The following is a 12,616-nucleotide window of genomic DNA, read 5'->3' on the forward strand; positions in this document are numbered from 1 at the left end:
ACCTATTAGGGAAATGAAAATCAAAACCACAATGAGATATCTACTTCATACCTAGCAAGGTAGCTATAATAAAGAAAAAATAAATAATAACAGTGTTGGTAAGAAATTGGAACCCTCACACATTGCTTGGGGAATGTAAAATGGTACAGCTGCTACGAAAAACAATTTGATGGTTCCTCAAAAACTTAAACATAAAATGATCATATGATTCAGCAATTCCACTCCCAGGTATATACCCAAGAGAACTGAAAACATACATACACACAAAACTTTGTACACAAATGTTCAGAGTAGCATTACTCATAATATCAAAAGTGAGAATAACACAAATGTCCATATTTGAAATGTAGTACAGTATATACCCATACATGAAATATCACTTAGCCACAAAAAGGAATGAAGTACTTACTGACCGTGCTATTCATGAATCATGGATAAACTGTAAAAACATACTAAGTGAAAGAAGCCAGACAAGAAGGGCTAATGGTACATGATTCTACTTATATAAGTTTTTAGAACAGGCAAGTCAACAGAAACAGAAAGTAGATATTAATGATTATCAAGGGGGTGGGGGAAGAAGTGAGGAATGGGGAAGGACTGCTACTGAGTACAGGCTTTCTTTTGGGGGTGATGAAATGTTCTGAAATTAGACAGTGCTTACAGTTGCACAACTTTGTAAACTCACTAAAAGCCAGGGTACTGTATACTTTACAGGGGTAAATTTTATGGCATTTGAACTATATCTCAATTTTAAAAACTCAACAGGAAAAAAACCCTCTCTTATTCAACATAATTCTGGAAATTTTAGCCAGAGCAATTAGGCAAGACAAAGAAATAAAAGGCATTCATATTGGGAAAGTAAAAGTAAAGGTATCACTTTTTGCAGATAACATGATCCTGTATAAAGAAAACCCTAAAGACTCCATGGAAAACCTATTAGAAACAATAAACCAATACAGTTACAGTCAAGTCACAGAATATAAAATCAATATACAAAATTCTACAGCATTCCTATATGCCAAATATGAAACTTCAGAAAATGAACTTTAAAAAAATTCCTTTTGCAAAAGCAACAAAAAATAAACAAACACCTAGGAATAAACCTAACAAAGGATGTGAAGGACCTATATACCAAAAACTACAAAGCATTATTGAAAGAAATTTTAAAAAACACAATGAAATGAAAAAATATTACCTGTTCATGGATGGGAAGAATCAACATAGTTAAAATGACCATAATACCCAAAGCAATAAATATTTTAATGCAATCACCATTAAAATCCCAATGTCACTTTTTAAAGAAATAGAACAAAAATCACCAGGTTTGTATGGAACCATAAAAAACCTCAAATAGCCAGAACAATCCTGAAAAAAAAGAATGAAGCCAGAGGTATCACACTACCTGACTTCAAATTGTACTAGAGCCACGATAATCAAAACAGCATGGTATGGGCAAACAGAAATAAAGACCATGAAACAGAATAGAGAGCCTAGAAATAAAACCACATACATATGGACAAATAATCTTCAACAAAGAAGCCAAAAACACAATGGAGAAAAGAAAGCCTCTTCAATAAATGGTGCTGGGAGCATTGGAAAGGCACATGCAAAAGAATGAAACTTGACTAATTTGTCCCCTGCACAAAAATGAATTCAAAATGGATCAAAGACCTAAATATAAGATCTGAAACAATAAATTCCATAGAAGAAAACACAGGTACTAAATTTATGGACCTTGGCAGTAAAGAACATTTTATGAATTTGATCCCAAAGGCAAGGGAAGTAAAGGCAAAAATAAATGAATGGGACTATAGAGTCCAGTGTGAGGAAGTCCTGTGTTCGATTCCCGGCCAGGGCACACAGAGAAGCGCCCATTTGCTTCTCTACCCTTCACTCTCTCCTTTCTCTCTATCTCTCTCTTCCCCTCCCATTGGAGCAAAATTGGCCCGACTCCATTGGAGCAAAGTTGGCCCGAGCGTTGAGGATGGCTCCATAACCTCTTCCTCAGGTGCTAGAATGGCTCTGGCTGCAACGGAGCAATGCCCCAGATGGGCAGAGCATTGCCTCCTAGTGGGCTTGCTGGGTGGATCCCGGTCGGGCACGTGCAGGAGTCTGTCTCTCTGCCTCCCTGCTTCTCACTTCGAAAAAAAAAAATTTATGGGACTATATCAAACTAAAAAGCTTCTGCACAGCAAAAGAAACCAACAGCAAAACAAAAAGGCTGCCAAACCAAATGGAAGATGATATTTACCAACAACAGCTCCGATAAGGCGTTAATATCCAAAATATATTATATAAAGAACTCACAAAGCTCAGCAACAAACAAGTAAACAATCCAATAAAAATGGGGAGAGGACTTGAACAGATATTTCTCCCAAGAAGACATACAAGTGGCCAACAGATACATGAAAAGATGCTATTCTTCACTAGCGATTAGAGAAATGCAATCAAAACTACAATGATACCACCTCACACCTGTTAGATTAGTTGTTATCAACAAGACAGATAATAACACGTGTTGGAGAGGCTATGGGAAAAACTGAATCCTCATTCACTGTTGGTGGGAATGTAAACTGGTACAGCCATTATGGAAGAAAGTATGGTGGTTCCTCTAAAAATTAAGAATAGAATTACCATATGACCCAGCAATCCCTCTACTTGGTATCTACTCAAAAAAACTCAAAAACACTGGTATGCCTATGTACCCCCCATATTTACTGCAGCATTGTTCACAGTGGCCAAGACATTAAAACAACTAAAGTGTCCCTCAATAGAGTCTGGATAAAGAAGATGTGGTACATATGTACAATGGAATACTACTCAGCTATAAGAAATGATGACACATTGTCATTTACAACAACATGGATGAACCTTGAAAACATTATACTAAGTGAAATAAGTAAGTCAGAAAAAACTAAGAACTATATGATTTCACACATAGCTGGGATACAAAACCGAGACTCATGTAGATAGAGAAAAGTGAAGTGGTTTCCAGGGGGAAGGAGTTGGGGGAAAAGGGAGTAATGAGAGACAAATATACAGTGATGGAAAACGATCTGACTTTGGGTGATGGGTACACAACACAAACAACAGTTCAAATGCTATAAAATATACTGCTCACAAAAATTAGGGGATATTTCAAAATGAATATGAAGCAATAAAATATCCCCTAATTTTTGTGAGCAGTATATTTACTTGAAACCTATATACTCTTATTGATCAATGTCACGCCATTAAACTTAATTTTCTAAATAAAAAAAATTTTATTTTATTTTATTTTTTTTATTATTTTTATTTATTTATTGATTCATTTTTAGAGAGGAGAGAGAGAGGGAGAGAGAGAAGGGGGGAGGAACTGGAAGCATCAACTCCCATATGTGCCTTGACCAGGCAAGCCCAGGGTTTTGAACCGGCGACCTCAGCATTTCCAGATCGATGCTTTATCCACTGCGACACCACAGGTCAGGCTAAATAAAAAAAATTTTAAAAGCTTCTAAGCAGGCCCTGGCCGGTTAGCTCAGCGGTAGAGCGTTGGCCTGGCGTGCAGGGGACCCGGGTTCGATTCCCGGCCAGGGCACATAGAAGAAGCGCCCATTTGCTTCTCCACCCCCCCCTCCTTCCTCTCTGTCTCTCTCTTCCCCTCCCGCAGCCAAGGCTCCACTGGAGCAAAGATGGCCCGGGCGCTGGGGATGGCTCCTTGGCCTCTGCCCCAGGTGCTAGAGTGGCTCTGGTTGCGACAGAGCGATGCCCCAGAGGGGCAGAGCATTGCCCCCTGGTGGGCAGAGCGTTGCCCCTGGTGGGCGTGCCAGGTGGATCCCGGTCAGGCGCATGCGGGAGTCTGTCTGACTGTCTCTCCCCGTTTCCAGCTTCAGAAAAATACAAAAAAAAAAAAAAAGCTTCTAAGCAACCAAAATATATTATCACAAAGATCATACGGTAAAAGCCATATATTTTCCCTTTATTAAAAAAATCTGACCTGACCAGGCAGTGGTATAGTGGATAGAGCATCAGACTGGGATGCAAAGAACACAGGTTCAAAACCCCGAGGTCGCCAGCTTGAGCATGGGCTCACCAGCTTGAACGCAGTGTCTCTGGCTTGAGCATGGGATCATAGACATGACCCCATGGTCGCTGGCTTGAGCCCAAGGTCATTGGCTTGAGCAAGGGGTCAAGGCACATATGCGAAAGCAGTCAATGAACAACTAAGGTGCCATAATGAAGAGCTGATGTTCTCATCTCCTTTCCTGTCTGCCTGTCCCTATCTGTCCTCTCTGTCTCTGTCACCAAAAAAAAAAAAAAAAAAATCTGATTCTCACCTGAAATTTATTTATTCTCACTTTACATATAATTTATATAAATCTGGTTTTATGGTATAAAACCCCATTGTAGATTAAAAGCTTTATATCAAGGGAAGTAAAACTGATGCAGAACACAGACAGCCATATTGACAGTAAGATTTTTTTTTTTTTTTTTTTTTGTATTTTTCTAAAGTTGGAAACGGGAAGGCAGTCAGTCTCCCACATGTGCCCGACCAGGATCCCAGCATGCCCACCAGGGGGCGATGCTCTGCCCATCTGGGGTGTTACTCTGCTGCGACCAGAGCCATTCTAGTGCCTGAGGCAGAGGCCATGGAGCCATCCTCAGTGCCCGGGCCAACCCTACTCCAATGGAGCCTTGGCTGCAGGAGGGGAAGAGAGAGACAGAGAGAAAGGAGAGGGGGAGGGGTGGAGAAGCAGATGGGCGCTTCTCCTGTGTGCCCTGGCCGGGAATCGAACCCGGGACTCCAACACGCCAGGCCGACGCTCTACCATTGACAGTAAGATTTTAAGAAAGGCAAAAGAGATCTTGCAAGTATAGTATAAAGCCAATTAGTAAGGACAGATTGGTCTTCATTAGTTCCTGGCAGTATCACTGATACACAGGCAGACATAATAATCTATGTTTATAGTAATGAAAATAATGATAATAATTAAGATAATAAAAGCTAACCCATTTGTCACTTTCAACATGCTAATCACTGTTCTAAGTACTAAACATTTAGCTACTCGTTTAATAACTCCTAAAACCATACAAAGAAAGTAATATTTTTTTTTCTTTTTTTTTTTTTTAAAGAAGATATGCTTTTTTTTGTATTTTTCTGAAGTTGGAAACGGGGAGGCAGTCAGACAGACTCCCACATGCGCCCAACCGGATCTACCCGGCATGCCCACCAGGGGGCGATGCTCTGCCCATCTGGGGCATCACTCTGTTGCAACCAGAGCCATTCTAGCACCTGAGGCAGAGGCCACAGAGCCATCCTCAGCACCCGGGCCAATTTTGCTCCAATGGAGCCTTGGCTGCGGGAGGGGAAGAGAGAGACAGAGAGGAAGGAGAGGGGGAGGGGTGGAGAAGCAGATGGGCGCTTCTCCTGTGTGCCCTGGCCGGGAATCGAACCTGGGACTCCTGCACGCCAGGCCAACGCTCTACCACTGAGCCAACCGGCCAGGGCCCAAAGAAAATAATATTATCATTTCATTTTACAGATGAAAAACTGAGGGATCACATATCTAAGTAAGTAGAAAAGCTAAGCTTCAAACTCAGGTGGTAGGCTTCAGAGTCCATCCTCTTTACCAGTATACTATACTGCCTCTAAGTAATGAACTGTCAGTCATGAAAAAAAAACTTAAAACAATGTTCAGTATGCTCCAAGACCAGAAAATCTGTAATTTTTATTTCACTATAAAAATCCTCTTTTAGAAAAAACTGTCCTATGGCAGCCTATTATCTACAAGAAAAGGTCTGGAAGTCAAAGAACAGCTCTTTACAATTTAACTCCAACCTTGTATTTCCCCCTAATTCAAGTCACTCCTTAAGAGTAATTTATTACCTAAAAAGTTCTAGTGGAATTTATATTTTTCACTTGTTTTATATGAGTTAATATTTCCAGTTGGATAAAAACCAAATACAACTATTCCCATATATACAATCACCCTATACTACTCTCCCAGCATGTAACTTCCAACAACCAAGCTAAAAACATACTATGGCAAATATAGTTTTTAGTACTTAGTAAGTACAAAAAAATACATAGTGATCCCTCAAATATTTATGGAATTAACTGCATTTCCCAATATCTATTGTAGCTGAATAGTCACATTACCTATAAAAGAATTGTCATTCACTATGCTTTATTTTTAAAAATCATCTAAAAAATAAAAATAAAAATCAGGCCTGACCTGTGGTGGCACAGTGGATGAAGTGTCAACCTGGAACACTGAGGTTGCTGGTTCAAAACCCTGCACTTGTCTGGTCAAGTCACATATGGGAATTGATGCTTCCTGCTCCTCCCCCCTTTCTCTCTCTCTCTCTCTCTCTCTCTCTCCTCTCTAAAATGAATAAATAAATAAAAATTAAAAATTAAATAAAAATCAATTTAAAATAGTTATCTAAACTATTGGCTTACTTTTTCTTCCTATTATCTCATACTTATAATTTACTTAATATGCTACAGCTCTGACAAAATCTGAGCTTAGCCCCAACCTTTCTTACAAACTCTCACCTATTCACAAATTTTCTTGAGCTTCAGGGTCTCTAAAGGACCTACTCCCTCCAACTCATCTTTGTGACTATATGTCACTGACTTTTCATAGGTAAACAAACACACTGAAGCTAGGGACAGCTCAATATCCTCCAAGGCAACCTTTTATACACAGCACACCTTTAAATCAAATATCAACTTTGCATTCTTGTTGACATAAAATTAAAACCAACTCAACTACTTCTATGTGTTACCCATTTGAGCAGTCACAGACCTGAATAAATATTTGTGTAGTATTCGCCATTACCTAGGCTGAGAATTCTCCTCATACATTCTTTCTTTCCCTTCCTTGAAGAGGCTTATGGTCTGCTTAGTTTTCTTCATCAAATTCTCCATGAATACCCTAAAATACTCATTTTCTCCAAGTGTCTCCATCTTCCCCTCATATCTTGACAAGATAGTGCGAAGATGCTGGTAGGTATCTGGCAGCAGGTCTAAGATATAAGGTGGGCTATTCTTTAGCGCCAGCTTTGGGTTCTGACACAACCGCACCACCTGAAACAAATGGAAAAGAAGGGCTATTACTTGGAGGACCTTAAGGATAATTTACTTTTTTAAGTTTAGAAAGTTATAAAATATGTGCTTTTACAGTAATGTGAAAAATGGATGGGACTATAAGAAACGATCCATAACGCCACTGCCCACAGGCAATCATTTTACATTTTTCAGTGGTCCCCCTAGAAGGATGGGCTCTTAAAACCAGATGGGAGACTAATGATTCAGACAACACATAATAGACTGAACAACTGAGGCAGGAAGGCAGGGGAAGGTGAGGGAACATCCACACAAATGCCTAAAAAATGCTAGATGAAATACAGCAAATTCATTTTAAACACGTGGCTTACTCGATGATAAATAAGAAAATTCTCAAGGGCAGAAACAAAGAAGATAGCTGCCCAGGTAAAACTTGGTAATGTAGGGGGACATGGACTTTTAACCACTAGGGCACAGGAGAAGCAAAGCCTTGGACCCAGCAATGCATGGAGTTGATTGAGATACCTTTCCTTCTAATATAAATATAAATACAGTACAGATTTTGCCTGATAATTCTTGTGTGTGTGTGTGTGTGTGTGTGTCAGAGACAGAGAGAGGGACAGATAGGGACAGACAGGAAGGGAGAGTGATGAGAAGCATCAATTCTTCACTGCAGCACCTTAGTTGTTCATTGATTGCTCTCTCATATGTGCCTTGAACAGGAGGCTATAGCAGACCGAGTAAGTTCCTAGGAATATATCTAATAAAAGATGTGTAAGACTTTCATAAAGAAAATTCCAAAACTTTACTGAATAACATAAAAAGCAGATTAATGGAGAACTCTATGATGTTTAAGAATAGAATGATTCAATGTAAAAATTTCAGTTCTCCAATTAGTTTATAAATTCAGTGCAATTCCTATCAAAATCCCAATAAGCTTAAATATGGAACTTAACACGTTAATCCTACATAGAAAAAAGAGATCAAAACCAACCAAACCCATTTCGAAAAATCACAAAGTAGACAGTATTTACCCAATGTGTTATCAAGACTTAGATTTTATCATTAAAATAGTGTAATGTTGACCAAAGACAGTAAATAGCCAAATTGAACAGATGAGATCCCAAACACACTCATCCATGTATGGAATATCAGTATCAGAAGTGGCATAACAAATCAAAGTTCAAAAGAAAAAACTACAGGCAAATTGGTTTTCCATATGAAAGAAAATAAAACTAGGTCCCTCATATATTATATGAAAATTAATTTCAGGTGAATTAATGGTCTCTCTGTGAGGTGAAAAACTTTAAAGTTCTTAATCTTTTTAAATTTTTAGAGAAAGGAGACAAGGGAGAGAGGGAGAGATGGAAAGAGAGAAAGAAAGAGAAACACTGATGCATTGTTCCACTCATTCACGCATTCATTGGTTGACTCTTGTATGTGCCTTGACTGGGGATCAAACCTGAAACCTTGGTATATCAGGATGATACTCTACCCAGACAGGGCCTTTAAAGTTTTTAGAAAAAAAACAGAAAACTATTTGAACTTTTATGACCTCAGAGAATAACTAATTTTAAGTGCAAAGACTGATAAGTTTGACAACACTAATATTTTAAAGTTATTATAACTCATAAGAAGGACTGTTGAACTGCATGGTATCTATTCATTTGAAAATATCAAATATGGCCTTGGCCAGTGGCTCAATGGATAGAGCGCCAGTCCAGCATATGTACAGCCCAGCATCCCAGGTTTGATTCCTAGTCAGGGCACACATAAGTGACCATCTGCTTCTCTCCCCCACCTATCCCCCTTCTTGTCCCGTAGTCAGGGCTCATTTGGAGTGCATCAGCCCCGGGCACTGAGGATGGCTCCATAGAGCCTCAGCCTCAGGCACTAAAGTAGCTTGGTTGCATGCATGGCTCCAGACTGGGCACATGCGGAGAGTCTGTCTTTCTCCCCTCCTCTCACTTGGAAAAGGAAAAAAAAGAAAACTAAACTAACTTTGCTCTGATCTTACATACATTGCTTGCTCAACCTATAATATGCAGTCAGTAATGTTACCGACAATGAATTTAAAAATATATTGCCCCCCCATAACATACCACATTTACACAATCACAGTAAGTTAAAAAATGTTTCCAAAATCCTTGATTAATTAGCATTTCAAAACATTACCATATACCTCCCAGGAATGTTATTTATATATGTCACCTCAGATTGTGACCTTGTGCCTGACCTCTGGTGGCACAATGAGTAAAGCCTTGTCGACCTGGAATGCTGAGGTCACCGGTTCAAAACCCTGGGCTTGCCTAGTCAAGGCACATATGGGAGTTGGATGTTTTCTGCTCCTCCCCCTTTCTCTCTCTCTGTCTCCTCTCTCTAAAAAAAAATGAATAAAATCTAAAATAAAAAGAATGTGACCTTGTAAAAGATCATTTGTAGATTAAGTGCTTTTCTCAAGATCTTTTTGAGATGAATCATTGTGTAATCAGAAAAAAATCAGCATTCCACTAACAACTCTGAATCTTTAATACTAACAAAGACAATAAAGAAAATATATAGGCAGACCTACTCTTTTGAAATGAAAGTCTTCTGGAAAGAAAAAAATGTCCTAAATATAACTATAACCTCCAGGAAAAAAAGTTTCAAAAGGTTCTGTGAATATTTCAAGTCAATTGTTAACAAATATCAAAGGTCAAAACAGCCTGCCTTTGTTAGTGAATTTTAAATTAGCAGTCATAGTTAACTAAAGGACAAATGTACACCCTGAGCTTAAACAATATTCTGAAAGATAAAATACAGTATTTTCCTGCCTAGTCCGTCCTCTATTTGGCCAACTTTATCTTGCTTTCCAAGTCTTGCAATAGCAAAAATCGCTGCCTTTTGTTTACTTCTGCTGTACATTTACAGCATCACTCAGAATGTCAAAAAGAAAATGTGCATAGCACTAGGAAACCAGTAGTATCCTTGTACAGCTGCCATATACTCCATTCACAATAGCTCTCTTGCTAGCCTCGCTCTTCTCTTTCTTTCTGCCAAGGCTCAACGGTCAAGAGAAAAAAAATTGGAAAGTGTTATGATCACAATAAAGAGAAATAAAAATTATGATTGGGCCTGACCTATAGTGGCACAGTGGATCAAGTGTCAACTTGAAACGCCAAGATCGCCAGTTTGAAACCCTGGGCTTGCCCAGTCAAGGCACATAATGGGAGTTGACACTTCCTGCTCCTCCCCCTTCTCTCTCTCTTACTCTCTCTCCTCTCTCTCTAAAAATGAATAAATAAAATCTAAAAAAAAATAAAAATAAGTAAAAAAAATTATGCTTGGAAATTGCTAAATTTTTAAAAAGAAAAAAGAAGCTACAGAGAACAGTGCCTAAGCCTAATTCTACTCTGAACACGTTTTCTAACATAAAGAAACCTGCATTTTTAACTTTCTCTCCTTTCATACAGCACAAGAAACCTGCATTTCTAATTAAGCAGAAAACTATAAGCATAAAGGATTATGAATGACTAAGTATTTTTTATCTCTATAGACCGCAATTTATTCATAGAAGCATTTTTCATATCAAACTTTTTTATATGTTAAAACATGATTAAAATAAACATCATGCACCCAGGCTGGTTGGCTCAGCAGTAGAGCAGCAGCCCAGCTTGTGGAGATCCCGGGTTTAATTCCTGGTCAGGGAACACTGGAGAAGTGGACATCTGCTTCTCCACTCCTCCCCCTTCTCTCTCGTGCTCTCTCTGTCTCTCTCTTACTCTCTCTCTCCCCCCTCTCTCTCCCGCTCACAGTTATGGTTCTAATGGCTCAAGCAAGTTGGCCCCAGGTGGAGGATGTCTCCACGGCTTCGCCTCAGGTGCTAAAATAGCTCAGTTGCTGAGCAATGAAGTAATGCCACAGATGGGCAGAGAATCACCCCATAGAGGGCTTGCCAGGTGGATCTGGGCTGGGGTGCATGTGGGAGTCTGTCGCTGCCTCCCCGCATCCCACTTGAAAAGAAATAAGCAGTATGCCTCAAAAATGAGTATTCAGTATGTTGAGCTATACATAAAACATGTAAATTTTAACTACAGTTCTAAAAGAATCAATATTTCTCAAGAGAACATGAAGTAGAGCAAAAAGACCAGAATAGGAGTTAGGAGCCCTGAGTTCTAGTCTAGTGATTTCAGCTTGAGCATGAAATCATCGAAATCGTCACTGGCTTGTGCCCAAAGGTCACTGGCTTGAGCAAGGGGTCAAGCCCTTCTGAGGGAACCATGGGAGCTTCTATGATAGAGGCACTGCATCTCCTCAAGGCTTGAATCCCCAGGGGGTGTGCAGCACCAATGCCATCATAAGCATCCCTTTCCTCTCCTTTTTGGAAGCTGCTACAGGAAGGAACATTGTGGGGACAGAGCTGAGCCTGGCTTCCAGTGCTCCTTGTTGACTACTCCCACCTATTTCCTTCCAGCACAAAATGTGCTAATCATGAAAACATTTTCACAATGACTTGCTTGTTATAATACCCCGCTTAGAACAAACGTAATGTAGATCAGAACTAACAACTTCATTGGAAAATGTGACTGAAGTTCAGGCTCAGTTCTCAAACTACCATTTTTAGTCCATTTTTCTTTTAATGCTCTAGAATGGTCACTAGGGAAATAATTTTTCATTGTATAAATGTTATTGTATTTTTGAATACAACATAAACTCTGGTAAAAGTAACAACTCAGGGACCAATCTGCTCATGACTTATTAGGTTCATTGTATGTATACTGCTAACCAACAAAATACTGGGTAGGACAAAAGGAAGTTCACATTTTATTCTTGTATTATTTATTTGTGCTATTATTATTTTCCATATGAACAACTGTAAACCTACTTTGCCTCACCATGTATTAAAAACAGGTTTTAGGCCCAGGGCAAGAAGCTCAGTTGGTTAGGTTAGAGCATCATCCCAATGCACCAAGGTTGTGGATTTGGTCCTTGGAACATACAAGGATCAACCAATGAATGAATGGGTAAGTAAACAACTCTCTCCCTCCCTCCCTTACTCTCTCTCCAAAGTCAATAAATAAAATTTAAAAAACAGGTTTTACTATAGCAAAAACCACCAAAAACTTCAACCAAAGTCACAAACTGTACAGAGCAGATAATCTTCTTCCCTGGCTTAATGATAGTTTTATTCTATATACCTTGCAAAATCTCTATCATGAATAACATGAAATGCTCCACTGAACTCAATTTTCATAAGGAATTATGAAAAATTTTACATTCTTTCAGGGAGCTCTTGATAAGCATAAAACATCACTTCATGTTTTACAATGACTATATGTTATCTTTATAAACAAAAAGGGTAAAATTACATTTAATTTCAGTTAAGCAGTAAAAATTTTAAAATAAAAAATGGTTTCCTACCTAATCCCCCTAATCATATAGAAACTGAGGGCAGCCTGACCAGTAGTGGCGCAGTGGATAGAATGTCAACCTGGGATACTGAGGACCCAGGTTTGAAACCCTGAGGTTACTGGCTTGAGCACAGGCTCACCAGCTTGAGCCGCAGGGTCACTGGCTTGAGTGTGG

General features: G+C 39.2%; 1 protein-coding gene across 4 annotated transcripts in view; it reads right to left on the reverse strand.

The window, feature by feature from the left end:
* CBL (Cbl proto-oncogene) overlaps positions 1–12,616 on the reverse strand; it is a 126,635-nt gene that overhangs the window by 78,468 nt on the left and 35,551 nt on the right. The window contains exon 2 of one of the 4 annotated variants that reach the window (XM_066371719.1): positions 6,825–7,072. The exons of 1 other annotated variant lie outside the window; for it this stretch is intronic. In XM_066371719.1, coding sequence (XP_066227816.1) covers positions 6,825–7,072 — 248 coding nt within the window. Of the gene's footprint in view, positions 1–6,215; positions 6,294–6,791; positions 7,073–12,616 lie in introns of those variants that run through there. 2 more of the 4 variants (XM_066371729.1, XM_066371732.1) reach the window with 2 other exon arrangements.

The sequence above is a fragment of the Saccopteryx leptura genome, chromosome 1 (assembly GCF_036850995.1).
Source record: "Saccopteryx leptura isolate mSacLep1 chromosome 1, mSacLep1_pri_phased_curated, whole genome shotgun sequence".
Classification (NCBI taxonomy): domain Eukaryota; kingdom Metazoa; phylum Chordata; class Mammalia; order Chiroptera; family Emballonuridae; genus Saccopteryx; species Saccopteryx leptura.